Below are 27,431 nucleotides of genomic sequence, written 5' to 3' on the forward strand. Positions count from 1 at the left end.
AAGTTACACATTCCCGATGCTCTGAAAAACACAGATGTGACAATGTCTAGCCAATTGGAGAGAGTATCAGTGGATGCATCTGACTGAGAACATCGTTTGGTACCGTCTGGTGAAACCTGATAAAGAGTTTGGTGTCATTTTGCTATAGGGAGACATCAACTATAATGGCATGCCTGACCCCTTGTCTGCTGCCTGTCTGTACCAGCTACATGTACAAAGTAGACAACAAGGTTTTGCATAAGTCAGGATTCACGGGAAGTAATGAAATGATAGTGCAGCACCACTTTGTAAATGTTTACCGAAGGAAAACATATTGTTTATGCTCAGTTTCCTCTTATTTTCATTGATATTTTCATAATATTCAAATGAAAGCTCATCTGTGTAGGTAGAATCTATAGTTAAAGCTTACTTTCAACACAAAAGGAAACTCAAGACACTATGAATTTTTGGTGGAACTCATCAACCTTTGTCAGATGAATGATGCACTCGTTGATTTTCATAACTAAGGCTAGAGCTCAGCAAGCTGGTAGGTCGATACGTAAGGCACTGAACTTTGGTCTTTTTGTCTGACATATATGTCAAATGATTTTATTGGGAAAAAATGGGTGATAAAAGTTGCATTTTAAGCCCCAAAACAAACTTTAGAACCCGTTTCGAACTTTTCGAAATTTTAGAACAATGTTCGATGACCGCAGGTCAATGACCCCAGCACTTTGGAAGGTGCGGGCTTTCCAAATATGGGCATACTTTATAGTACCAGTGGCTAAAAGTCAGCAATATAATCCTTCCCCAATAAAGGCATCGGCATAAATAGTGGGCGAGACCATCCTGAGGTAAATGTTACCTCTCTAGTTACGTTTATATTTCCTATAAGTATAAGGTAATTTTGGTTACAATTCATCAAAATCTGCTCCTTTCAACGTCCACTGAACTGAAGCGCAACCTTGCTTGACATTTCTAGTGAGAGCCCAGGTACGAATAGTTTGGCAGTAATCGTAACTGAAATATAGGTCACTCTGAAACAGTTCCTGGCCCGTGAAATTAAAGGTTATCATAAAGCGTTGAGTGACGTAAACTGCACCGATTAGACAACGATTACAACAGTGTCCGAGTACATGGGAAATTAATATGAAGTTAATAACATTGGGCTGTCATTGTAATTGTAGATATTAGAGATGCAGCTCTACATTGATGAAGGTCAGATGTCCAGGTAGATCATTATACAATACAAAAAATCAATCAATCAACTGGATTAATTCTCTGACTTACATCAAGGTAATACAAAATAAATCAATCAACTGACTTAATTTTCTAAGTTACACCTACGCAATAAATGAATCAACCGGATTAATTTGAACAGAAAATCAATCAACTGAATAAATTCTCGACTTCACTTATTATATATATCATAAATGGCCAAATGTGTACATCATACGGATCAAGAAACCAGAAGATATCATAAAATTGCCCTTGACCTGAGGTTTTGTCCATTCTGTCCAACTGACATTGAAGATTAACGTTTTTATTATTTTTTACATAATGATAAATGCACAAATCTATTATTAGTAAGTAGGCTAAGGTCAAATAGTCTTTAAGAGGCTAGAGGGCAGAGGGCTGGTTATAGGTTGACAAAGCAATAGAAAGAAGAGCCCATCCCTCTCCTTCCACATTTTACCTCCCACTCAGTGTGCCTAATTGGGTACCCATTTACACTTGGGTGGAGCGAGGAAAGCCATGTGAAGTGCTCATCACAAGGACACAACATCTAGCTATCAATCAATCAATCCCCTAGATTGTGAGTCCATTAACAGTGCACATCCCAAGTCTTCCGTGACGGGAGTCACGGTAAAAAGTGATGAAAGGGTTTTGAGATTCCAGATTTGAGTTCACATTTCTCAGAACCTGTTCCGAATTTCTCAGAACCTGTTCCGAATTTCTCAGAACCTGTTCCGAATTTCTCAGAACCTGTTCCGAAATGACATTAAATGCTAACATGGTTGTGAGAAGTCATGTTTTGGGATGAAAACTGACTTTTGAAAATCTCACCTCTGGGTATAATTACAGGTAGAAAGTGATGCTTCCTTTCCCCCAGATTAATCTCTGTGGCATTGTGGAACCTACGCAAATATTCCCAATGTGTGCAGTAGCATCTTTGACAGGAAAAGAATGTGTTTTTTCTGTCGATTTCCCAAAATTAGAGTTAGTTTGAAGAAACATATTATTATTAACAGTTTGTCTTGTACCTGAAGAGATATCCTTCCATCGCATATACATATAGAATAAACACAGGGTATTCCGTATCGCCTGAGGTACCAGCCCGGCCGCGCGTCGAATCGCCCAACAGCCGAAGGCAGGAGGCCATCCACAGGAGGCTGGGACCGAGGGTGATATGGAATACACCGTGTTGTATTTTATTTATGTCAAGAAAACACGCCTTTTAATGCAAAATGAGCGAAAATTTGGTGTCCCTAAACCCAAAAAATGCAACAACATCAATTCCAACGTCCGAATTTTGTATTTGAATTTTCGAAAGCAGTGCACGCGGTTAGGGCGAAATGCATTTGAATCGTTCTATGGAACATTTGGAAGCTGGGCCGTACGCGTTAAAGAACCCCCGGGCCGTACCACTAGTTATTACACAGACCGGAATGCCCGTATCGAACGTAATCGTGGCCCACGTATGACATAAAGTCCCTGACATAAAGTTATTTATGTCAGGATTATTTCCCAGAAGAGACGATAGCTACCCTTGAGGGTGTGAAGCCTTGAACTGTCACCCGATATAAACTGAGAAATGCTAATCCTCCCCACTCAGTTAGCCATTAACAGCAACTTAAGCAGAAGAAACCATTATAATTTCATCCTCAGTGCAGTGCATGTGAGTACACTACAGTCAAACCTGCCCAAGGTGACCACCCAGGGGACTGAAGAAAAGCGGGTCGCTTCATAACATGAATGAGACATAAATGGTTTCCAAGTCGAGATAATTTAATGCCAAATGCTGTAAGCATCTCAGTTCTGTGGTGAATGCATGTGGGGAGGGTGGCACATGGCACAACTTACGTCAAACAAAAACATCGTCCAGCAGTTAAGACAAACTGGCTTTAACTTTGAAAAAGACAATGGCACAAGGGTTCTCACTAGGATGTTTGAGCATAGAGGCCCACTATGCTGTGATTTGGACAATAATGGTGTGATTCAGCCCCCTACACTGTCTTTCAACCAACATAGGGGTGTTTCTTTTGGGGGCAGAACCTCAGGCCTCCATAAATCTTTTAATCAATCAAAATATGATGAACAAATGAAGCTATCACTGAGGGAAAACATACTTACTATTATTAGCAAAATTTGTCCCTCAATAAGAGTCTCATGATCAGAGGCTTATGCATTTGAACATTTTTCAGAGATACCTGACATCTTACTGTGGTCATGTCTTTGAGACTTCATGCAAGGCTTGCAACGCAGAAAGATGTCCTTCTGTACCTGACCCCTACTCTATGAAAAAATGGTGAGAACCCTAAAAAGTATTATACAAAAAACACAGGCACTTGTACTAACCAGGCGACTGGATACCCTGTTCATCATCATTCTCTCAGGCAGGTCCATGGTGTTTGCAATGGCCAGCACGATAAGTTTGGCCTGGGGCCTGGTGGGCCAGTCAAACAGGTTATACATCACACTCTGCTTCCTGGTCCACAATAGGTCCAACTGAAGAGGAGCAAAGATCAGAAATACATGACAATTAGTGATAGGGTCAGACAGCTGAAGAAGATTGAGTGATTTTGTCTAAAATTCCAGATAATTCATCACACTCTGCTTCCTTGTCCACAATAGGTCCAACTGAAGAGAAGCAAAGATCAGAAATACATGACAGTTAGCGATTGGGTCAGACAGCTGAAGAAGACTGTGTGATTCTGTCGAAAATTCCAGCCAGTCAAATTATTGGAGTTGGAGACCAGTATACATGTACCAGTACATTGTAATTGTTCCACAAAGATGTGTTTTCACTGTCATTCATTTAAGTCAGAATAGGCAGTCACCCATGAAGGAGTTATAACATGCACATTTCAACAGACTGTAACTAAATGTAAAGTCTACAACACTTCTATGCATCTCATCTTGTCCCCTTTACCCTTTTTTGCGAGGTGTGATACCATTGTTTTAACTGTCTGTCTGTTGGTATCCCATAACTGATAACAGAGTTGGTAGTCAAACAGCTACTTCAGTGTGCCTTTAAGGTTAAACAAAGCACCTGTGGGCCCATACAGAAATGAAGGTCAACAAAATTGAGGAGAAAACGTACCTCATCCACTAGCAGAACAGTGGACTCTCGGCGTGGAGCTGGTGTGTTGAACCTCTTGTCTAAAATCTCAGCAGCATGTTCAGGAGTGGCCTTCTGTCCTGTCAGGGCCTGGAGCACACAACGTCAAACTTTACCATCATTTATTTATGAAAATTTACCATATTTGTGTAAGGATTGACATAGCAGGTGACTATCACCTCTTCAAGATGTCAGACCTGAGACCATACTGTAAGGTTTGAACCACACACACCGGGAAGGTCCCCTACTCTTTTTGATAAATGTGGTGGGTTCTTTAACATGCATAGGGTGTGGCTCTCCCCCTGCAAACACGGGACCTCCATGTAATGTCCTATCCGAGGGACGTCCCTAACCGAAGCTAGGGACTCATTTCCACCTGAGTTAAGTGAGGACAGTCGTGTAAAGTGCCTTTCCCAAGGGCACAAGATCTGTGACATGGGTAGGATTCGAAATAGGGACCTCTTGGTCTTGAGCCAAACATGCTACCGTTTACGCCACACAACCCCACCTATGAATAAACAGAGGCTGAAACAGACAGACCTTGAGTATCTGTGTGTTGGCCTGGTGAGGGTCTGTCAGTTTCATGCCGTTGATCTCCACAAACTGAAACTCGGGCAGGTTACTGTCGTCCACTTCCTCCTGCAGACAGCGCAGGACCTCGTGTACCGTGGCGGTCTTTCCCGTTCCCGGGACCCCGGATATGTACATGCACCTGTGGACAGGACATACAACTGTTATGCCAAAAAACGAGCAACTGGAAATGATTTTGGAAATGGACAGTCTCCTGCAGTCACTAGTGTCACTGACGAAAGGTAGTGGATGCTACCTGAAACATCTGACTGTTTCCAAAGTCAAATCCAGTTACTTGAGTAACTGTTTTTAGGTGTATCTTATGACCTGGATGTCTAACCTTCAACTGTTGCTTATTAGTGAGGTAACTGGATATATACAGGAAGTGGTAAAACAAGGTCTTGGGAACTTCCAACAGTAGGGCTGATGAAAGAACTTGTAATATACTTTCAAAACATAAAGAAATTATCTTCACGTCTTCCTGGCACTTTCCTGAGATACCATGTGATTTGCTTTGATTTCTCACAGATACAGTATAAGAAAAAAAGAAAAAGAATACGTTTTTCTCCTAAGGATAGTACCAGGAATCAATACTGTCACTCTTGACTAAGTGATAGTTAAAAAGTGTAGTTTTTCAGTGAAGTGCAATGATTGAGAAACAGAGCCCTACCCTCCAGTCCCGTCTAACAGTCTGCCCTCCACAAAGGAGTAGATGTTTCCAAACTCCCACTCTCGACATGGCAGAGACTCTGGAACTGCACTCACATGAAGCCTGCACATGTGGAAGAGGAAGATAATCACACAAATACAATGTGACTAGCACGACTGAGTAAAATCAATATCTATTCAAAACCAATGCTGTTATTGAACAAGACTGTGCCGTAAAGATAAAAATAATATCATTCAATGATTCAGTCACAGTTGACAAAACCAATTTGTGTACTTGGAAAAGAAGAGAACTTTTACAAAAAAAGGAGAATGAGCTTTTTCCCAGCATCTCAACTCAATTCAAAACAAAACATCATTAATACTAGTAGTACATGTACTTAATAGTAATAGTAACATAACTACCCTCCAGTGGTAACATAACTAGTGTACCTTTCTTATACTTATTAGTTATTGACTACAAAATGTATGTAAATTTTGATGTTGCATGTGTCTTTGTATGGGGGAGGGCAAATTGTAAAGGTGCGTATGCACCTGTTTTGCCCTCCCTTCACTTTGTGAAATATCAAAATAAACAAATAAACTACCGGTATGATCATGACATATACTTGTAATGTATGCCCTTGCCTTGTAAGTACAAACTACACACCTGGCTCTGGCTTGCTCTAGAACCCCCATTGGTTCTTTTCTTTGGCGTGGAGTTTTGGGAATGTTTGGCATCATGTCGTCTACCCGCACACTCTTCCGTCGTGAAGGAGTCTTCGCAGGGGTCTTCTTCGGTGTCTTAACTACTTTCTTAGCTGGCGTTGCTCTGCTTAAAGACTTCCTTGAAGACTTTCTAGAAGGAATCTTTTCGTCATCACTACTACTACTGTCTTCACTAGAGTCGCTTTCTGAGTCGTCCCTGATGTTTTGCTGATGTCTCCTAGATGAAGCTGGTATCTTCTGGCTGGGTCTGTAGTCTTCATCGTCGTCTGTAGTGTCTTCATCACCAGATAGATCCTTCAGGACTTTCCCACGCGCAGTGGATCTTCTCTTGTTGGATTCTCCTCTGGTGGATTTCTTTCTAACACTGGATTCATCTGAGTCACTGTCCCCACATTCTAACTCTAGATCTAGTTTTGTACCTCTAGATCGCACAGTGGATCTTCTCTTGCTGGATTCTCCTCTGGTAGATTTCTTCCTACTACTGGGTCCGTCTGAGTCACTGTCTGCATGTTCTAACTCTAGATCTTGCTTGGACCTAAGAGTGAAACATAATGGAACAAAACTTGATGTGAGATGAAACAATGAGATCCTTTTCCTTCACACAAATGATAACACACAGTAATGAACTAAAAACCAATGAACCTACATTGTAGAAGAGACACAGACAGTCATTTATCCCTAGAACTCTCAAAATCATTCAGAACTTCACGACTGTTGTACAGGGACACTATAATAATTATATAGACTTTCAAGATTCCCAACAATGCAGAATATATTTGTATTTTTAATGTGTTTTGCTTCCTATTTTAATGTATACAGTACCTACAATTATATAATTTTTATATCATCATCGATATCGGATGTGTTAAATCTAACTGACAGTCAATCTTTTATGCAGCCATGTTACAAATTATGTACATTACAATACAAATCCAACTGTTTCAGCCTACAGTGCTATTTAAATTAATAAATAAATTTTCAGAGTTTATTGGTACAGAAAACTTTCCTTCCAGCCTATACAGATCCTAAATCTCATCTCAATGATTGGACTTATTTCTCTTACCTTGCTCTCAATGTCCTTGATGGTGTCTTTTTCTCTGCCAGCCGTGTGGACTTCCTCGCAGAACCTGTCTTAGCCACAACCTCCCATCCCTTCTGGTCTCTCTTCAACAGCTTTGGAGTCACTGTTGTTTTCTTAATCTCCGCCTCATGTCTTGGAGTTGCCTTAGCCACCGTCTTCAGACTACTTGTGACGTCCTTGGGGTTACTGCCCATTCTCAGACGTAAGCCATTTCTTGGAGGAGTGAGTTTTGCGATTTGAACAGGTTCTAGAAGAACGATGCCATTCAGCAAGTTGAGCCGTTTTTTGTCGCGCATCTTCTGATTTTTTTCCTCCGTGTTTTTCTCTATCTTGTCATTTGTTACGCTAAATCTTGTTCTCTTGGTTGTCACAGGGACAGGGGCCTTAGAAAGGTCTTCCCTTCTGTCCCGTGCAGCTTTCTTCAGTGCCTGTCTGTTTCTGCTCCTTGAAGGTGTTGCACCATCTAGAAGTAAACATTAACGAAGAGTTTAAAAAACTGAGCTCATTCTTTGTACACAGAACATTCCAGTATATCTCTATAACCAGAATGATCTTCAGTGATGAAATTAATCAGTGAAAGTAGACAACTACTTGTCAATGTCAATATTCAGCATACTGGTAACACATGAAAAACTTTTGATCAAAAGTAATCACAATGAAGATTTTGGCAGGGTTATTATAAAAATAAATCACACACAATTTGTTTTCCACCTAAGGTTTCCATCACATGGTTTCATGGCCTTGCTATCTAAGTCATTAATCCACAGCAGGGACCCACAAAAACATTTCAATATTCTTAACTAAATTAAACTCACCAGGTGACAGAGCTCTCCTCATAGCCATGGCATCATCCTCCTCTTCCTCCTCCTCATCACTGCTACTGTCATCATCATCATCATCATCATCATCATCATAGAAGACATCTGGTTCAGGTGAAGTCAGGATATCCAGGACATCAGTGGTGGAGAAGGACCTGTTCTTTGGTGAAACCAGATGAACTGTGGGGAGAACAGTAAAAGGCAATGAAATCTCTTCAGATGCAAACAAGGTAAAAAAAAAGATAACTCTCCTGTTTTGAAAAAGAAGAAAGTCCTTGATTATTGAAACTTATCAATTATGTTTTGGAAAGCCTGTGTGATTTCATAGCCAGAAGTGACCACACTGTTACAAATCCATCCATAATATACAAAAGAAAGAATTTGTCTAAAACAGTCACTTTTACATATTGTATACTTTGATAGAGTTATACACAAAGTTATATACACCATAATTTAAAGAACAACATGATACCTTTCTTAGCTGGAGTTTCTCCCCTGTTACGTCCAGTTTTTCCTGGAGTTTTCAAATCAGCTCCTCCAGTTTTCCTGACCTCTGACCTAGCAGGAGTTCTGGACGTGTTCCCAGAAGCCTTTGAGCTTGATTTCCCAGGAGTCTTTGCTGGTGTCTTTCCAGCAGACTGCCTGGACTTGTTGTTGTTGTCGTCATCTCGAGACGCCCTTGACCGTGACCTCGTTGATCTTGAGGGTGTTTGGGCTGGAGTTTTGGGCTGCTGTTTCAGAGGAGTCTTTGCTGGTGTCTTTGAAGATTCTCTAACTAAAACAAAATTAATGTTGTTACTGAAAACTCATCTGAATAACATTACAGCAATTTTATTTTTAAAAAAATGGACTAATGGACAGGTGTATAGACAATTCTATACAGAATGCCAGGTTCTTGGAACTAGGAGATATATTAAAATAACATTTGTTGAAGGCAACCCACATGTGTGACATTTGTAAAATTGTAGTCTCCACAAAGTATATTTTCACTACTGTCATTCATTTTGTCATTTGATGGAATCTTCTTGTTAATCATGGCCAATCTCATCATCTCAACAGACAAGATTAGCATGACTTTTGTTTAAAATGGTAAAGATTAAAATAAAAACACTGCATGCCAGCAGGAAAGCAGGGCTTTGGAAAAACCCCTTGTAAAGGGTAAAACCTACCCGGAGGCATGATGGCAGTGAAGACATCCCCGTTAAAGGCGTAACGGACAAAAAAGACATCCAGTTCTGTATCCTCTTCATCAATAGCCTCATCAGGGTCATCATTTGGGCTGGTCGTCACAATCTGAAATCAGGAACATTCAATATCACTTTCTGAAATGGGAATGCAAAGTTGAAGGTGTAGGGCTATTTCTTTAGCATGGCTTGTTTCTTGTCTATTTTAGACAATTGTCCCCCACAAGGTTGTTTCTCCATACTTAAGAGTGCGTTTCACGTATTTAATCATAGAGTTCAGTGTGATCAATCAGTATGATCAATAGTTTAATCTGTTGTACAATGTATCGTGAACTAAATTAGGGCTGCCTACCTGGCATCGGCCACAGATGGTTTCAGCGTCGATGTCTGTGTCCACGCGCTTGTTTGTGTACTCGAAGACCTCCCGCGAGTCGTTGGACTGTACCAAACGCCTCTTGCCGGCGGGGATTTCTTTGTACCACATGTACCATTGTACAACAGCCACGTGGCGACTATCATCATCATCATCTCCTAGGGAGACGAGAAAGCAAACGTCTGATACTCTGATGAGCAACTTTGACACGTCATTTGAAGAATCTATTGCTTTTCTCGCCTGGAAGCCAGACCATCATAAGAAAAGTACTAGCCACCTGACCAATTTCTCTATAGCACGCTGGGGCTATAAATGGGTCAGTTTCAATTACTTCGCCTATAGACTGGCAATAATTAGAAAGATCGAGCATGTCAGAAGAGGCCTTGTTCTTAGTTCTTGGCATTAACCTAACTTGTAATAGAGTAAAATAGATAATTTAAATTTGCCAACCATATGTGCCAACGAGTGCAAAAAGACAGTCACTGTGTGTGTTTGTGCCTAAATTTCTGTCTCCAGTATTGGGCCGAGTTGACCTGGGAGTTTGGCTGAATTGGCTGGTCTGACATTCACCTTTTTCGGGTATGTCTTGCTAGTCTCCACCTGACTCCTTTGCAGGCTAAATAAATACATGTAGTAGAAATTGGCCTAAAAAAATGTAGCTGGCCAGGGGACTTGGCCAGCTATATTCTTTTATGCCATTTTCTGCTATTCATTCAGCCTGCAAAGGAGTCTGTTGGAAACTAATATTTTGCTATACAGTTGAACAATCCCCCACCTGTGTCATACAAGGCCTTGACTTTGGCCACAAAACGGTCGTCTGGGTCCACAGAGTCAGCATTCTCCACGTACACAAAGTCTCCCTTTGACACTGTAATGTCACCATGCTGGAAACCACTGGAACATAGACAATACTTCACTATGAAAATCCGTGAATATCATTATGGAAGTGGCTATTGATAGGCTATTATCAATAGTGAAAAATTCTTATTGACATGCAGCACAGGAATACCATTCAAATTAACAAGGGCCTGCAGGGGGGGGGGGTCCCGACAACGCTCAACGCTGAATTCGGAAACCTCTCGATTACGCTTTAGGCCACACCAAGTAAATTTTATGGATGACGTCCTTTGGAGACCCTAAATCTAATGCGAGAGGGCGAAAAAAAAACAAGAAGGGCCCTAAAAAACAAGATGCCTAGATTAGAAATATACTAAGAGATGAAAAATGTTAGGACACAAATTGAATGAGGTGACACAGTGTAACAAGCAAGAAGTCTTTTATTCATCATCAAAACAGCAATAAATCAGGTGGAACAGCAGTTGTCGTCCTGTCCTGTTTTCGCATTACGGGTTTCACGTCAATCTGATGATTTGCGGCACTGTCGTGACTCTTTGGTCATAGTTACAGGAAGCAGGATTTCTTGTTTTTTTTTTCTAGGAACAGGCCAAAATCAATGCGCGCGCGGACGTCATCCATAAAATTTACTTGGTGTGGCCTTACGATAAATTCCAAGTGGCTACAACGGATTACGTAGAATTAAAACGGCGAATACGCTCTACGCAAAATGCAAAGAGCGGTCCGTCTACGCTCTACGTAGAATTAAAACGGCCGATTACGCTCTACGGAAAAGGGCTTGTGGGCCCCCATTAACGCCCTCTACAGTAAGCTCAGTGGGTTGTGCATTGTCATTGTAATCTTCAGGTCCAGCTTCAATTCCCATCACACAAGGAAAAAAATTCTTATTTTAGCCTATGTAGAAAAATATTGACAGGCAAGAAGTAGAAATTATACTACTGTCAAACATGATAATATACATAGTATAAAGTATAACGCTATACATATAGCTGTGCACCAAATCACCCTCTCCTCATTTACAATTATATTTACCTGTAGTAAAGGCGATCTTTCAGTCTCCTCTCCAGCTGTAACCCCTTCCCGACCCACGAGAACTCCGGGTTCTGTTCCACACGGCTGAAGTAGCCTGCAGACGTCCTAGGCATGGTCACAAACTACACTGCTGCACTGGAAGCAGTAGAAGAAGTGGGGAGGGGGGCAACTCAACAAAACAGAATACGCTACAGCCACTTCCGACAGCTTAACGTCAATATCTAATCTAATCGGACCCAGTACAGGGTGGTACTATTAGATATCAGACTAGAGGGTGCTGCAAAAACGTCTCTGAAGCCGAAGATTCTTCCATTCGTTCAATAAACCCCTGGCCACACTGACCAGAGCAAAGGCTACACGGTCAGGTGGTTTAAAGAGCTCCGATTTTTGGCGGGAAAGTGTTCAATCCACAGTTAATATTGTGCCTGACGTGAAGATGTATATCTTTGGATAATATTCTGACATATAACTCAATTTAAGTCAGTTAACTATAAAATGTATGTTTTCTGATGTGCTTTCTCCTAGTTAATTGTACTTTTAACAAATAAAGAATCGTTTAGTGAGATATTTGTACCGGCACGCATAATGACAACAGAAGCCACCTATAACAAATCTTTTGCCCAAAGGTTACTGCAGGTCAGATTCTACATCCGGGTACTGTGTCTAACATGGCGAACCGAACCGTGAAAGACGCTCACAGCGTCAAGGGGACAAATCCGCAGTATTTGGTGGAAAAAATCATCAGATCGAGAATCTACGAGTCTAAATATTGGAAGGAAGAATGCTTTGGTCTCACAGGTAAGCTTTTGGATGAATGTGTTACATTGTACGACGTATTATCAGACAAGTCATGTGCGTGTTTGGGGGAGGGGGGCTAGCAGTTGCACTAAAATTATAACAAGTTACTAGTATATCTGGGTTTGCAGATACGGTGTATAGCGGAATAAAAGCTTACAGGTACTGCAGATACCAAATAGGAGCGATCTTGCATTGGTTTATAACGTAAGAAATGCAATGTACTGCAACATAATTTATTTACAGTACATTATTTTCACTGGGCAACATTTGATATAGATTCACATAATAATTTTAGACTACACACAACCTTTTGTATTACTAGTACTAAAATACATGCATGTATTTTCATGTTTTTATTGTTGCCCACCCCAGCGGAGCTGCTTGTAGACAAGGCTATGGAGCTGAAGTACATCGGTGGTGTGTACGGAGGGAACATCAAGCCCACCCCATTCCTCTGTCTGGTGCTGAAGATGCTGCAGATCCAGCCTGAGAAGGACATCATCGTGGAGTTCATCAAGAACGATGAGTTCAAGTATGTCTTAGACTCTGGATTCGGGCGTTTTTGCTGGTAGTCTGATATATGGTTTTTCTTTCAATTGGTTTTTCTTTTGATGCGCACTATCATGATAATGATCATTCTGGCATACTCATTAACACCTGAGCAAAGTGAGGAAAGCCGTGTAAAGCCTCTCCCAAGGGCACAAGGTCAGTCCCCTAATTTTTCACAATGTGACCAATTCTGCTGAATACTGCTAGATCTATAGATGAATTGTGAAATGTAGCAAAAGTAACTGTACAAAAGCCAGTAAATGTGCAGAATCCTTGAAGATATAATTTTAACTTTGCATGTTTGTGTGTACAGGTATGTGCGCTGTCTGGGAGCGATGTACATGCGACTGACGGGATCGTCTCTGGACGTGTTTAAGTACCTGGAACCTCTGCTGAACGACTACAGGAAGGTGAAGTGGATGGACAGCATGGGCAGTAAGTACAGCAGAACACAATGATTAATCTCCAAGCAGATATTTTGGTGGCTGCAAAGTATCAAATTGGCCAGGCAGTATCCATTTGCTAGACAGTTAGTTACCATTTGCCACCATAGGTTGGCTTAAAAAATTGCCATGGCCTATTGCAGTTTCATCAGTAGCTTTGCAATGTCCTGGCATGTTGGAGGCTCTTCAGGAATCAATATTGCAGATAAAGTAGACAGAATGGCATTGATGTACAACACAGACTGATCACTATATACAGTGAACTGTAGACCTAACATGTTTTGTCTTTATCTTCCCCAGAGTTGAACCTGTCCCATGTGGATGAGTTTGTTGATAACCTGCTGAGAGAGGAGCGCAGCTGTGACACCATCCTGCCCAGAATACAGGTACGCTGTAGAAAGGGAATTGAATATGGTAGGAACAATTAATTTTACATCTACATGTACATGTATGTATGTTCAGTCAGAGTAAAGTACCAGTAAAAATACTGTGTAAGTTCACATGTTGAAACTAACTGCAGAGAAGGAAAGAGAATAAAATATGACCAAAGTCTTGTGCAACTACAATTTATTCTACATACAATGTATGTTCAGTTGAAGACGGAGTACTATATCAGTAGTATTCAGTACTAATTCTTCATTGTTCCTATTCTCTAGGGTCGACATGTCTTGGAAGAGTCCAACACACTTGAACCTAGGGTAAGTTCTATTAAAATGGTGTGGTTTGATATCAGGTGTGAATGAATTCTATGCCTTTCACCTTCCAGTATTTGTATTAATAGTTATCATCATACTTCTGATAGTTTGAAGAAATAAAGTTCTTTGTTTTCCGTCACAGGTGAGTCTCCTGGATGATGACCTTGAGGATGTGGAGTCCAGTGATGAAGAGATGGATGTCAAGGTCAGTGTACAAAACTTTCTTCTTCTGTAGCAGTAGGGCTTCAACAGCACTTACCAGTAGACCATGGCATTTGGGCAGTATGCTGGTAAAGTTGAAACATCTACAAGACAAATCTTGTCAGAATATGCTGTTGAAATGCAAAGTAACTATTGTGGACTAACTGAATTCAGTTCAAGCCGTAGCACTGATAAACTTCTCGTTGTTATGACCCCTACTAAGTATGTCTAATGTGTTGCTCCACTGGATGTTTGTATTTAGGAATCCAGACGGTCTCCGTCCCCCGACTATCACCGCGGCAGTTACCGTGACCTGGACCGACCCCGGCGCAGCCCGTCACCGCGATACCGCCGAAGCAGAAGCCGCTCACCGCACAGAAGGTACCGTGTTATGATCAGTCTTGGCCCCTAGCATCATACAGTTAAACTGCAGTTGTTTTTTGTGTTGTTTGTAAAAACATGATGTAGAGACCAATGAAGAAATGAAATTTTATACCTCCTTGAAGATGTATACGACAGCTGTCTTTACTCCTGTGTTCAGCAGAAGGAGCAGATCTCCCAGGAGAAGCCCGTCTCCCCGACGGCACCGCAGCAGGAGTCCGCACAGACGCCGCTCAAGGTCACGGGACAGGAGACACAGGTCAAGATCACCAGGTAGGACAGGGTTCATCTCTTGGTACTCAATTGTTGTGTGGTGTAATGGCAGGGTGTTTGGCTCCCAAGTTCCCAACCCAGAGGCACTGGGTTCGAATCCTGCCATGTCATTGCTCTTGTTGCCTTTGGGAAAGGCAGATTACAAGACAATCCTCACTTCATCTTGGTGTAAAATGTGTACCTGCGTGGTAAAAGGTGGTGGAAGAGGGATGGGCTCAGCCTTCAAATACCATGCGCTTGACACAGTGGATAACAACACACACAAGGTTATGGGACTACTGTTACTTTTATCTTTTGCTAGCTTTGCTAAAGTTACAATGTAAATTGGCATGCTAGTTGTGGATCTTAACAAACTCAAACTGTAAATGTTGTGATGTTTTCATCAGAGGACTTTCCACATTATTCTTACCTATGTGACAAAAGAAAAATTTGAGGTGAATTTTTTTCATGTTATTCACTGGTTGTTGTTTCATTTTTGTAGCATCTCGCAGACGCCATCGCTCCCGATCAGCCTCTCCACACAGGTGAGAAATTTGTCATTTTATTCTGGAGAGAAAGAGTAAAAAATTGTCATCACTGATAAATTTTGCTTTCTACCTGCGTGCCTATACCATGGAAATAATCTGTAAATCTCCTTTATTTCAGGTCGTCCAAGAAGCACAAAGACCACAAGGACCACAAAGATCACAAGGAGAAGAAGAAGGACAAGAAGAGGGACAAGGACAGTCATCGAGATCGAGGGAAGGGGAAAGAGATGTCACGGGAAGAGTTAGAAATACAAGAGGCTAACGCGCTCCGTGCCAAACTGGGCATGGCTCCACTGAGACCCTAGTGTATTATACTGTGATCATGAGTGATAATGTATGTGTGTAAAGGTAAGCTTAAGAATGGAAATGTAGAAAACCAACCAACACTTCTGAGGCAGCATGTCAGCAGAACGTACTGCACCTGCATGAAACCTGTAATGTATTATGCTTAACACTTCAGCAGAATGTCTCATACTTTTAGTTAACATCCCGTGTATAGTTTCCAAATGTTGTGTTGGAAAAGATATCGTCTGCAACAAGTAAAATTCTGATGCAACGTTGACCAAACATTCAACGACCCCCACCCCCCCAAATCAGGGTTTTGCACAGGCACAGTACATTCTTTCTGATGCTAGGATGGCTCACTGTTATCTGGTATAATATTGACCAATGGATGAACACTAAACTATCAGTGTGAATGTTTGTAATTTCTCTCTACTAGTGACTTACGTTGACTGTTAGCTGCATTTACTACACAAAATCTGTGTTCAGGAAACTACTGATAATAAACTTGCAAAATAACAGAGTGTGTATGTGTGGATATGTCGAGTCCACTTCTGTCATACAACCAAACAGTAGTCTTGTTTTCTTGCCATTGCATGTATTGTGTTCCAAGGACGAAAGAAAATAAATATGAACATTTTGATTCCTTAAACAAGAAATCTATACAGGCAGGATAAGCTATGATCAAGTGTCTCTCGGACATGAAAAGTTGAGTACCAGATATTTGCACATTTTGTCATGTTTGTTTCATATTCCACCAGTTCACACGTATAGCTATAAATAAAGGGCTTTGTAGGAGAAAAAAGGGAATGCATTCTTGTTTTCGGTAGGATGTGCAAATGATCACATTTATCTCAAGTTTCATATACTTTAAATAAAGCCATTACAACAAAATAAGTGCTGTAGTAGTATTTACAGCATCTGAAAAGATAAGCGTTGGTAGAAATAACCATTGCAATCACCTTATGGCGCTGTCAAAATTGTAGCGTGTTAGATGAATCCAACTTTACTGCTCCAATTATGGTTCTGTCCCAACCTTGGCAAGAAAATGTAGGACAGAAAAATTGGCAACAGAGCTGACTACTACATGGACTGTCCCTACTTGAAGTTGCTATTCTGTTGAAGACTACAGTAGAGCTAGGTGTACGCCTTATCATCTGAGTTTTAACTCACTATACCCAAAGTTGTATGGAGTCCTTATCTGTAGGGCCTAACCAGCAAAATGGCTGCTAGAAGCATGATTTAGTCAGACTAGTGTGCATGGATGCCTAAACCCTGTCATACAGTGGAAGTTCAAATGACCATGAAAAATCTGACACAAGTTGGATGCCTTTCACTTCAGCTATCTCAAAGTGCTGTACCTTTAATAGAGGTCTTGGAATACATTTATTACACAAGCTGGTAGTTTTTTTTTCTCTATTTCTTTGCTCTTCAGTACATACTGGCTGTAACAGAAACCTCAACAGTTTTGTATTTTCGATGGGTTAGGCCTAGGTAGCACTGTCATTTGTTTCTTGCATGTGTACAAAACTACATGTTAGATTGCTTTTAGATTGTGTAAAGCTGGAACTGTGATAAGCAACATAAAGGAATGACAAAATTATGGTAATACAAAATAAATCGATAGAACAGATAAACTCTGATGAGTCAGACATTTCAGAGTAGCATTCAAAATCTTTCGTTGTCAACCATTTTCAGTCACTGATGGAATTTGACTGGTGCTATTTGAAATTTCTGACAATTTATCCAGTTCCTTGGTTCATTTTTTATTACATGTAATACTTAACCTGGTTGTCTACCCTTCATCCATGAAATATGGGTTGATACGACTGCTTTTCAGCAGTGCCCTAGCCTGGTTACCAGACCTATTTTAGCTTCCCAGTCTCTTATGTCCTGTCCAAAACGCAAAAGAGACTCAGCAGCTGAAATGAGTTTGGTAACCAGGCTAACAGCACCCAACTGCATGAAAAAATGTCTGGCAAGATTATTTCAGGAAACATTTAGAAATGTTGACTAACGAAACTTAAATACTCTTTTGTTACATCAAGGCTACATATTTACTCTTCTAACTGCCTTAAGGAATATTTGGCTTTTGTCACTTTTTTTCACACTGATTTTCTTGACAACAAGAACTTTCCATGGCTTTCCACAAATACCTTCAGACAATGGTTCAAGTCACCAACAGTATGCCAACACAGTTACATGTAACAAGTTATTTCTTGAAAAAAGAACAGTTATTATTATAGCAATACTCTTCGTCATATTCACAGCTCTTGTATGACCGTTACAACACTAATCTTCAACACTACAGTTTTATCAACCCACGTTGAAAAATATTCACAATTTTATTGTGCCTCTGCCACTATGCCGCAGCCACTGTAGTTCAACCAGCATATACAGGTTTTCCTGGACGATTGGTAAAAATATTACATCTGTTGGTCTGTAAAGCTTTCTCCAGTAGAGCACTGAAAGCAGAAGGACTTGTGACTATAGTGAGAAATTGGGTATGTTTCCAAGATGGCTATTTCGTATGATTGCAGCACTGAAATTTACTGTCACATAACTGTACATGTGCTCTTACTTTTGGAGAGATGCTGAAAGGGCCAAAAAACATTTCGATGTGTGTTAGGAGGAATGCCTACAAAAATGACTACGAAAGAGGCAACATAGCAATACACGCTTATGTTGCAATAAACTAAACACAAATCTATTGCCATTTTTGGAACTTAGAGATGTTAACTAAATGTGGAACATCGCTCACTTTTGCTGATAAGTCTATTGGAAATGGGGTCAAAATATATTGCTCATATCTCAAGAGGGAAAGTATAATGAATATTGCACTTCTTTTAATCTGTAGCAAGGGATGTGGTGGTAAGCAGAAAGTGTATAGTCCTCTTAGAAAAATACTGAATTTCACATGACTTTCAGAGATGCCCACTCTGCTGTTGGTCAGCTATTGGTACAGGTAGAAAAGACAATGCATGAGGGTTGGGAGGGCTCCCATAGATGTTCTCTGGTTCCTTGGAGTCAGGATCTTATGCCACCTGAGGCTTCTGTAGTTTCTTGAACTCTGACTTGAGATCCTGGAGTGCTCGGGACAGCTTCTTATCCTTGGGGCTTTCCTTTAACACGTCTTCAAACTCCTGAAAAGTGCAGGGACAGAACAAGATGGTGTTAGCTTGGAAGTTCATTTGTTTGGTAGGAATCCTTTCTGATGAGTTATTTTCTAGCACAATAGACTAAATGGACAAAAATTTCTGACTGACTGACTGACTCCAGTCTAACAAATTACAGTAACTGATGCACTTCAGTTGACTAAATATTCTGAGCACCTTAGTTCGTCTTTGAAGATAGTTAAGTTCACATATTCCTGCACTCTAGGAAGTTTTGAATCATTTTGCTTTTCTTGTGTTACACTGTCCCCGTATAGTCAGAAGTTTTGTATACAAGACTGGCAGTCAATACAAAAAAATGTTTTACAATAATTATTCTTTGTTTTGAAAGACAGTCTCTTCAAAACTGGCACTGTTTTCATAGATATGAACTGTGCAATCTGATAAAAAGTCACTGCACTGGAGAAAAATCTAACAACGGTGTCTGACCTTCATCAGCCATTCCTTCTTGATGAAGAAGTGAGTTTTGATGACGTTCTCGAAGGCTGGAGGAGGCTTCTGTATCTGGGAGATGATGGCGTGCTTGATGTTGTTCACTCGTACATCTGGAGAAACAGTTAACACAAAGTTCAAGCAAGTGCTCTTAAGTGACAATGTTTTATTCATCAACTTATTCCTGAAAAACAGTACATAATTCTGGAAGATTCTGATTTCTTCTTCACCTTATGTATGATGTACAAAATGACTAATAAACTGGTGGATGTCCCAACTGCTATACCTAATACCAGCTCAGATTATCATTAGATAGCTTTAAACATTGCTTAGAGTTAGAGCTTCAAGGGTTAGGTGTAACAAGTCATTTGGTGTATTGTAGCCAGCTCCTGCTGCACCACATGCCTTCAAAGCTAATGTGTTACGCTGAAGGGCGGTTATACCAGCTATACCGATATAGATACACTGTACCTGCGTTGTATTCCCTGCTGTGCCTCTTCCCTGTGTCTGTACCTATCTCCTGCTCGTAGCCTGGCTCATTGAAGAACGGTTCTGGAACCAGGATCAGGGACTGGATGGACACCAGCACCTGTGGAGCAATTATTACAACTCTTGGTCACTTGATATGTCCGTGAAGGTTAGACATCCTGGTAATAAGATACGCCAAAAAACAGTTACTCAAGCAACTGGATATGATTTTGAAAATGGTCAGACGTTTCAGGTAGCATCCACTAGTAGTTACTGAAGAAAGGTAGTGGATGCTACCTGAAACGTCTGACCATTTCCAAAATCATATCCAGTTGCTTGAGTAACTGTTTTTTGGCATATCTTGATCACTTGGTAAAGAGAACAAAATTGGGTACAGCCGTGTAATGTTGCCATCAAACTATCTCAGTCTGAGTTTTCACTTACTGAAGGGTATCGCATTTTAATGTTCTGAAATCAGATGCTTACAACTTGAAGGTGACAGTAGTTCAATTGCGGAAAAAAGAAAAAAAATCACAGGAAAATGGTAGTTTAGCCCTGACCATTGCTCTAGCCAGCATCCATCTTTCCATATATAAAGATTTGAAAAGAGATGTCACTAAACTAAGCATAGTCTACAAGGAAAACTTACCTGTAGAACCGAGGATGTCTCGTTCCACTGCTCTCCCTGCTGCCCCTCCCATGTACCCAGTAGGGACAGGCAAACCTTACCACAGCTGGGGATAGAGGAAAACACATCAATCATTTAATGTCAAACTCTTCATTCAACTTTTTCCTAACACATCAAAATTAAAGGGACCGGTATTACGTAACATTTCATTCAGCAAAAATTGGAATACATTTAGTTATTTAACAACAGAATTACTTTGAACAGAAATAACCAGAAAATTCAGTTTTCGTATTGTCCTAATGATACATAATACAACCCTTACAAATTAAAAACAATATATGACGCTCTTTGTAAAGGAGAAATTAACATAATTATTTTGTAAATCTTTCTTAAAAGTTGAAGATATTACCTGTATAAGTTAGGGTTGAATCTCACTGTCCCACCACCTGTTGTCTGTAAAACATACAATGACATTATGTACATCACATTGGTATGTACATGTGATTGTCACATACTGATAGTGTGGTGACTATTACACTCATGATCCATAAATGGAATAACATTTTTTTAAAGAAGCTATCAGTTGATAATCATGATCATAGTTTCAAACAACAACTTAACACAAGCATTTCCAGTAGAAGAAAATTCTTTAGCTATATGTAAGTTGTAAAATGATTGTTTGCCCTTACCTGAAGGTTTACCTGTGGTGGAACTTTGGGGTAGTTTGGTGGAAAGAAGATGTCGAACTGGTAGCACCCACCACTGTATGGTGTTCCCTCTGGCCTGGAAACAAAATAGAGCATGCCACACCAATTTAATTCATTAGTTCTTGGATTTTAGGAAGCAACTGGTGGAGCAAGCAGGTAAAATGAAAAAAATATTTCTTTGGACAAAGTTTAACTTACCCTGTGATCAGGGCTTGCATTAGGTTCATTTTCTCGTCATCCTGAAAAGAAAAATAACTGGTCATATATAACATTTCATTATCCTAGATAAATATTTGTATAATTGTCCAGAGAACCGCTAAATTTATGATGTTTCTGTTCGTGATTCATGAAAAAAATAAATGATGACAATGTATCTTCCATAATGTTGTGCTAAGTTCAGTTCTCCTTTTCTTAAAAGACATACATATGTACACTCCTTCTAGCAATGGCTACAGAATATCTTATACTCACCACTCGGACAAAGATGGACGATGATAGTTCTAGTGGTAGGGATGATGACAGTGACGAAAACTCCTGGGCTATTCTTACAATCTGTAACAGACAGAAAACACTTTCTCTAGAAGAACAGTTACTATTGACATGTAGAGCACCAAGTATATCTAAATCACCAGTATTTGGTAACACTTATGCTAATTTTCTATCTAATGGTGTACTGACAAAAATTATATCAAACTTAAGTTAATACTGTAAATCTCTAACCCAATACTGCATCCTGTAGAACATTTTCTGTCTATACAATCATACCACGGCAAGTCATCTAGTGTATGATGCATTAGCCATTACTGACCAACAGTAGTTCACACTATTACTATAATAGGAGGAACGTCCTGTTTTCAGTAGATAAACCTAATGTTGCCTGGCCCCCATATTGGAACATTTTTCAGAGGCTTGACTTGGAGTTTGCTCGTGGCTTTTCCTGTGACATAACATGACTTACCTGAGCATGAATAGGTTTGGTGAACTTGTTATAGAGGGTTGAGTAGTGGTGAGCTGATGACCCTTCCACTGAAAAACAATCATACAAGGGTTAGAGTTATGAAAGAAGTTTACACTTAAGTTGAAGACTTACGCTCCAGGCAGTTATGTGTGGAACTGCATTGGGTTCCATTTCCAGGGCACAGTTCAGATTTAAACTGAAGCCCTTGGCTTTGTGCTGAGTATCATGTTTTTTCGTTCCATGGTTGTGTGTTGAATACATTATCATGAAAACCAAGCAGATGTCAGGAGGGAAAAGACTGGCCAAATGAAACAAGAGGGGATGTAATTCTTTACTGCACATCACCGCTAACAAAAAATAATTACAAAATATCTCTTCTCCATTAGCAAAAGCTCATGATACATTATTATATTGTGCAACTGTATACATAAGCCCAGTCTTTAGTCAAATTCAAAACGAAGTATCAGACTTACATGGAAACTCAAAGTTGTCAAACTGCATTTCTTTGAGGTCTTTCTTGTATGTCTCCTCCATGGATGTCTGCATATGTTAAAAACATGAATCGTTTCACATATAAAGTAAAATTTTTCCAGGATGACAACTTCAGGTGTTTAACATACATGGATAGAAATTCCTGTACAAGTATACCATTTCATCCCATAACACAGTCTTTGGGGTGCCTGGACTAGATGAGATTCCTAGACTTGCTGATTGGGAGCAGAAGTTGTTGTAAGTTGTATATTATACAATTGTTGAGCAATCAAGTTCTTGTAGGTTATCTTGAATACAATTATAAACTTTCCTTTCTGCAAGAGTTTTTGATCAAAACTGGAGTGCAAGTTAACTACATCACAAAATCAACAATAAACATACAAATCAACATTAAAAAACTAAAAGGTAGAAGTTGAGGGTCCAGGTGACACTGTTTGGATAAAAGCTTTCTTGAAGCTGGGTAGATCACACAGAGTCTTAATAGTATCATATACTATTAGGTACAATCTAAATAACCTTTACTGAAACCTACTGTAATTTTCTCGGGAGACTTGGCTACTGCAGAAGTACTACAGGAGGCTGCTGCGGTGATGTCAGGTGTACATTCCACCTGCGCCTCCTGTGCCGAGGCCTGCGCCGCGGCTGCAGCGTCCCGCGCCTGCTGCGCCTCCCCGTGCCTCCGGACCGCGTCAGCCACCTGACGGTACAGGATGATGAACTCCCTGCAAGGAGGAACGATTAAACACTGTTATCCAATCTTTAGCCTATCTTTAATCAATAGTGAACTGCCAGTAGTACTAGTAACTAACAGTAAGAAATGAAACTGGAAGTTTGGAAAGAAACTACCATTCTCTTTTGCAGTGCAAGACTGTTTGTACAAATTGATAAAGGAAGAACCATCAAACCCTGTTTGTTTGCTTGTTTGTAGTCTGAGTACTTTATCCAATAATGATAGTATCCAGCTGCTGTGGATTTTTCTAGCCTATCTTTAACCAATAGTGAACTGCCAGTAGTAATGGTAAGAAATTGTTTTCTTTTGCATTGCAAGAGTGTCATCTGTCTGTACAAGTTGATGAACTCACTACAAGGAAGAACGATCAAACACTGTTTGTTTGGTGGTAGCCATTATTTCTATTACAATTTATCTGATCATGATAGTATCCAGCTGCTGTGGATTTGGTAATGGAAAAGATAGTGAGCATAGTCTAGTGGTTAGTGACCCTGTCCCTGGACCAAGAGATAGGGAGTTTGAATCCTGGCTGCTGTTGCTCACCCCACATGCACGATAAGCAGACTTTAGGATGGAACGTTAAGCTGCGGTCCACTGTTTGTGCTTGTCGAAAAGAGCTAGATGAATTTAAAGTGAATCTGTAAATACTGTACATACATTTGTAGCATACCAGTAAAGTGGAAGCTCTTCAGTGAGCTAAGAAGTGGATATCACTTTCTTCTTTTTTTAGCCTATGCCTATCCCTAATTGATAGTGAATATTTGTTCGTTGTTCCTGGACCAGTATTTCAATAGTAAATCTATCTACCCTAACTCAATGCAGCACTACATTTCCAGTATTCAGAATGAAAAACTGTACACAGAATATTGATATTATGCTACTAAAGACACATGGGTACATGGGGCTGTCTACATGTTAATCACAGTGTGGGGATGATATGATTTCAAAAATGCTAACCTATTGTAAATGAGAGCATGCATGGATATAGGCATGAAAAAAACTACAGATCTACCTACATTTTCTCTTCCTTTATTAAAACAGGGATAGCGATGATGAAAAAAAGACTCTTTACCAAAAGAATGACATTGAGTCAAAAGGTGAACAGAAGTGGGATGGGGTAACAGGCTTCCATGGACGGCACGGTTAGGTACACCCACCACCTCACCTAGCTAGCTTTTCCTCGGCTGTCTTTTCCACCACAGAGGACATGTGCGAGATGTCCAGTGGCTTGCTTTGTTCTATGGCTATCATATACTGGTTGTCCCAGGGGTAGAACTCCCCTATAGGCAGGGGCACATACTTAAAGGGCTGCATGGGCTCTGGTTCCACCTTCTCCGGCTTCTTGGGGATGCTGCCGTTAGCTGCCTTGTGCATGTGCTGCAGCATGGTCCTGGCCTGGGGACAACACACAGGGGAAGGTGTACACTGTTAGGATGTCAGTTACCTTTTAACTACAGTCAAACTTGCCCAAGTTTTGCCTCTGTTAGCTGGCCATCTGGCCATAACGACAGTTTTTTCTCAGTCCTGATTTTTTTTACCCCATAGACGTAAGCATTAAGACACTATTTGGTACCGCACATGGCAATATCTGCCTATGATAACCACATCATTTTCAAGTGTGTGGCAGAAAACAGTTTTTGATTTTAATATATTTATTTTATTATATTTAATATATTTATTTATTATATTTAATATATGACCCTTAAAAACTCTTGAAAAGTGGCATTTGGCCAAAGATGGTAACTTTTAAAAAGTGGCTTTAGGCCACACCAATTTAGTTTGTTGGTTAACGGATTCGCCGCTTCATTTTTTCTGATTTGCAAATAAAAATAAAAATTGAGAATCAACTGCAAAATGCTCGTATTTTGCCGTGAACAATTGAAAACAGTCCTTTACATACTTCTTGTTAAAGTCATTCCATCTTTCAATGCAGTGATATCATTAAAAAATCAAAATTCATTGTCAAAATTTTGAACCAGCCTGGTGTGTTGACTTCATGGCTCATATCATACCACTTTGGGCCATAATTGGATGCCTAGGGCTGTTTTAATTTTATTTTTTTTTTTCGTTAACCAAGAAATTAAATTGGTGTGGCCTTAGGCTGAGAAGTGGAAAATAAAGGTGGAAGAAAATAAACAATAAGAGAATATTTCCACCTTCTGTTCCAGCCCCTCCAACAGCATGTAGACTGACTTGTCCTGATCTGGTAAGGCACACAGCAGCTTCACCAGCTGGGGGATGCACGCTGAAGGGAACAGCCAAAAATGCTGTCTTCATACATAAGTTGGTCAACACAGGTGTGAAAAAGCCTCCAGTTTTATATAAATGGACATTAGATGTGAAAAGGCCCCAAGTTTTACCATATAGTGTAACACTTCAGTAAAGAGTTTCAATTTCAAAGTATATGGGCAAAATATACCCAACCAAAACATATAATACTATGCTTTCTCACCTATTTCTCTGATGATGTCAACTATACCCTTGTAGACCTGTTTATAAAAAATAAAAGGCAACCTTTGGTTAATACATGTAAGCAAGGCGACATCTGCACTCAAAACCCCTTCTTTCAAATTCTGTTTGCCTCTAGAGTTTCTTGTGTGATTGTTGTTATGAAAACAATCTGGTGGTGTTTTTTTATTCTTCCTTGGTCTGGTCCTAAGCATAGCAGGCCTTCAGGATAAGGACGGATGCTGTCATGAACAGAGATCACTGCTGCTTCTGCAGTTTTCATTTCTGTTTCATCATAAGACCTGCTATGCATGGTGACTTTTCAAGACCTTTCACTACCTGATTGACAATAGAGACCTATTTTTCCCTATCCTGGTGGAGAAAAACATACTTATAATATACTGTTGCTCCTCTCTCTGAATGGCAATTCTAGGGCTACAGTTCCCCTTATCCCTGGTGCTGAATGACATTCTAGATATACACTTGCCCCTGTCCTTGGTGCTGAATGATATTCTAGATACACAGTTGTCCCTGTCCTTGGTGCTGAATGACATTCTAGATACACAGTTGCCCCTGTCCTTGGTGCTGAATGACATTCTAGGACTAAGGTGGCCCCTGTCCTTGGTGCTGAATGATATTCTAGATACACAGTTGTCCCTGTCCTTGGTGCTGAATGACATTCTAGATACACAGTTGCCCCTGTCCTTGGTGCTGAATGACATTTTAGATAATACACTGTTTCTCCTGTCCCTGGATGACATCATAGATATTCTGTTACCCCTGTCCTTGTGTACATGGGTCTGAGCAATCCTCATAACTAATGATCTGTCTGTGAGATTCTTTTCTTACAGTTGTACCTCAGTTTTACAGAGTTTTCCAATTACTGCTGTGAAAAGAATGTCTAACATACCGCCACATGTCTCCCAATCTCCAGGAAAGAGTCTGCTTTTAAATGGGTCTGTGCAAGAGAAAAGGGGTCAAACAGATTCACATGTCAAACAAAGCTGCAAAGATCATAGGTATCGTTAGATCAATAGTAAACTGTAAGTAATTTATTACTAGTAGTAGTAAAATAGCATGTGACATCATAAATACAAGCTTTGGGAAATATGTTACAAATGACATTGTAGTGTAGATGCCAACCTGCAAGTACCAGTGCATGCAGGTGCACTGCCTTTTTCATCTAAAACGATAGTAGCAGCTATATGTTAACAAGCGAGATACACATAAAATAAAACTAGCAATGGCTGCAATGACAATTGATATGTGTGTAAGATGGACGTGTTTACCTCTATAAAAGGCACCAGGGCTGATCCCTCCAGGATAACAAACATGTCCGTTATGGGGTCAATCGCTCCGTTTTCCACCAGCAGGTTTCCCCAGGCCAGCAGTCTGTCTTCATAGTTCTGTAGAGAGACGTCCGTGCCACTGGACACCCCGCTGGAACTGGCCATGTAGTCCTGTTTGACCTTACAAGTCTCTGCCGAAGTGGAGGGCGTGCATGGGGTACTGGCACTTGTAGAGGAGTCCGCGGCGGCAGCGCCAATGTTTCTGTGCAGCTGGGACGTGCTCGCCTCTCCCGCAGCATTGCAACTTTTTGTTACGGCGTCGCTCCTGGTGCACTTCTTCTTACCGGTG

At 40.4% G+C, this 27,431-nt stretch overlaps 3 protein-coding genes across 4 annotated transcripts in view; 1 reads left to right on the forward strand and 2 right to left on the reverse strand.

Moving 5' to 3' along the window:
• LOC109486254 (origin recognition complex subunit 1-like) overlaps positions 1 to 11,964 on the reverse strand; it is a 20,844-nt gene extending 8,880 nt beyond the window's left edge. Inside the window, exons 1-12 of the mRNA XM_019790000.1 lie at positions 11,609 to 11,964; positions 10,497 to 10,615; positions 9,701 to 9,879; positions 9,334 to 9,457; positions 8,637 to 8,939; positions 8,162 to 8,344; positions 7,329 to 7,809; positions 6,207 to 6,800; positions 5,562 to 5,663; positions 4,862 to 5,033; positions 4,304 to 4,411; positions 3,559 to 3,708 (exon numbers count right to left, since the gene is read on the reverse strand). Of these exons, the coding sequence (XP_019645559.1) occupies positions 3,559 to 3,708; positions 4,304 to 4,411; positions 4,862 to 5,033; positions 5,562 to 5,663; positions 6,207 to 6,800; positions 7,329 to 7,809; positions 8,162 to 8,344; positions 8,637 to 8,939; positions 9,334 to 9,457; positions 9,701 to 9,879; positions 10,497 to 10,615; positions 11,609 to 11,721 (2,628 nt within the window). The 5' untranslated portion in view covers positions 11,722 to 11,964. The remainder of the gene's footprint in view (positions 1 to 3,558; positions 3,709 to 4,303; positions 4,412 to 4,861; positions 5,034 to 5,561; positions 5,664 to 6,206; positions 6,801 to 7,328; positions 7,810 to 8,161; positions 8,345 to 8,636; positions 8,940 to 9,333; positions 9,458 to 9,700; positions 9,880 to 10,496; positions 10,616 to 11,608) is intronic.
• A 273-nt stretch (positions 11,965 to 12,237) lies between these two features.
• Positions 12,238 to 16,037, forward strand: LOC109486313 (pre-mRNA-splicing factor 38A-like). Of its 2 annotated transcripts, none has more exons than XM_019790121.1 (10): positions 12,238 to 12,406; positions 12,779 to 12,938; positions 13,269 to 13,390; positions 13,699 to 13,784; positions 14,055 to 14,096; positions 14,236 to 14,298; positions 14,557 to 14,675; positions 14,836 to 14,948; positions 15,430 to 15,472; positions 15,594 to 16,037. In XM_019790121.1, exons 1-10 carry the CDS (start codon positions 12,277 to 12,279, stop codon positions 15,778 to 15,780), a joined length of 1,065 nt encoding a protein of 354 aa, XP_019645680.1. In that variant the 5' UTR covers positions 12,238 to 12,276; the 3' UTR covers positions 15,781 to 16,037. The 2 variants fall into 2 exon arrangements, with proteins under 2 accessions (XP_019645680.1, XP_019645681.1); XM_019790122.1 differs by having other exon boundaries at positions 14,839 to 14,948; positions 15,594 to 16,036.
• A 1,046-nt stretch (positions 16,038 to 17,083) lies between these two features.
• Positions 17,084 to 27,431, reverse strand: part of LOC109486253 — a 35,761-nt gene continuing 25,413 nt past the window's right edge. Inside the window, 16 exon segments of the mRNA XM_019789998.1 lie at positions 17,084 to 18,900; positions 19,360 to 19,475; positions 19,834 to 19,951; positions 20,480 to 20,564; positions 20,868 to 20,911; positions 21,148 to 21,241; positions 21,364 to 21,404; positions 21,637 to 21,717; positions 22,124 to 22,191; positions 22,597 to 22,663; positions 23,148 to 23,337; positions 24,511 to 24,740; positions 25,502 to 25,590; positions 25,798 to 25,834; positions 26,704 to 26,751; positions 27,083 to 27,430. Of these exon segments, the coding sequence (XP_019645557.1) occupies positions 18,793 to 18,900; positions 19,360 to 19,475; positions 19,834 to 19,951; positions 20,480 to 20,564; positions 20,868 to 20,911; positions 21,148 to 21,241; positions 21,364 to 21,404; positions 21,637 to 21,717; positions 22,124 to 22,191; positions 22,597 to 22,663; positions 23,148 to 23,337; positions 24,511 to 24,740; positions 25,502 to 25,590; positions 25,798 to 25,834; positions 26,704 to 26,751; positions 27,083 to 27,430 (1,764 nt within the window). The 3' untranslated portion in view covers positions 17,084 to 18,792.

Source organism: Branchiostoma belcheri, unplaced genomic scaffold, assembly GCF_001625305.1.
Source record: "Branchiostoma belcheri isolate BF01 breed outbred unplaced genomic scaffold, Haploidv18h27 scaffold8, whole genome shotgun sequence".
In the NCBI taxonomy this organism is placed as follows: Eukaryota; Metazoa; Chordata; class Leptocardii; order Amphioxiformes; family Branchiostomatidae; genus Branchiostoma; species Branchiostoma belcheri.

Coding starts and splice junctions, on each gene's coding strand:
- LOC109486313 (XM_019790121.1), top strand. CDS start 12,277: ATGGCGAACCGAACCGTGAAAGACGCTCACAGCGTCAAGGGGACAAAT. Junction 13,391..13,698: donor GTGGATGGACAGCATGGGCA/GTAAGTACAGCA, acceptor TATCTTCCCCAG/AGTTGAACCTGTCCCATGTG. Junction 14,097..14,235: donor CCAACACACTTGAACCTAGG/GTAAGTTCTATT, acceptor TTTCCGTCACAG/GTGAGTCTCCTGGATGATGA.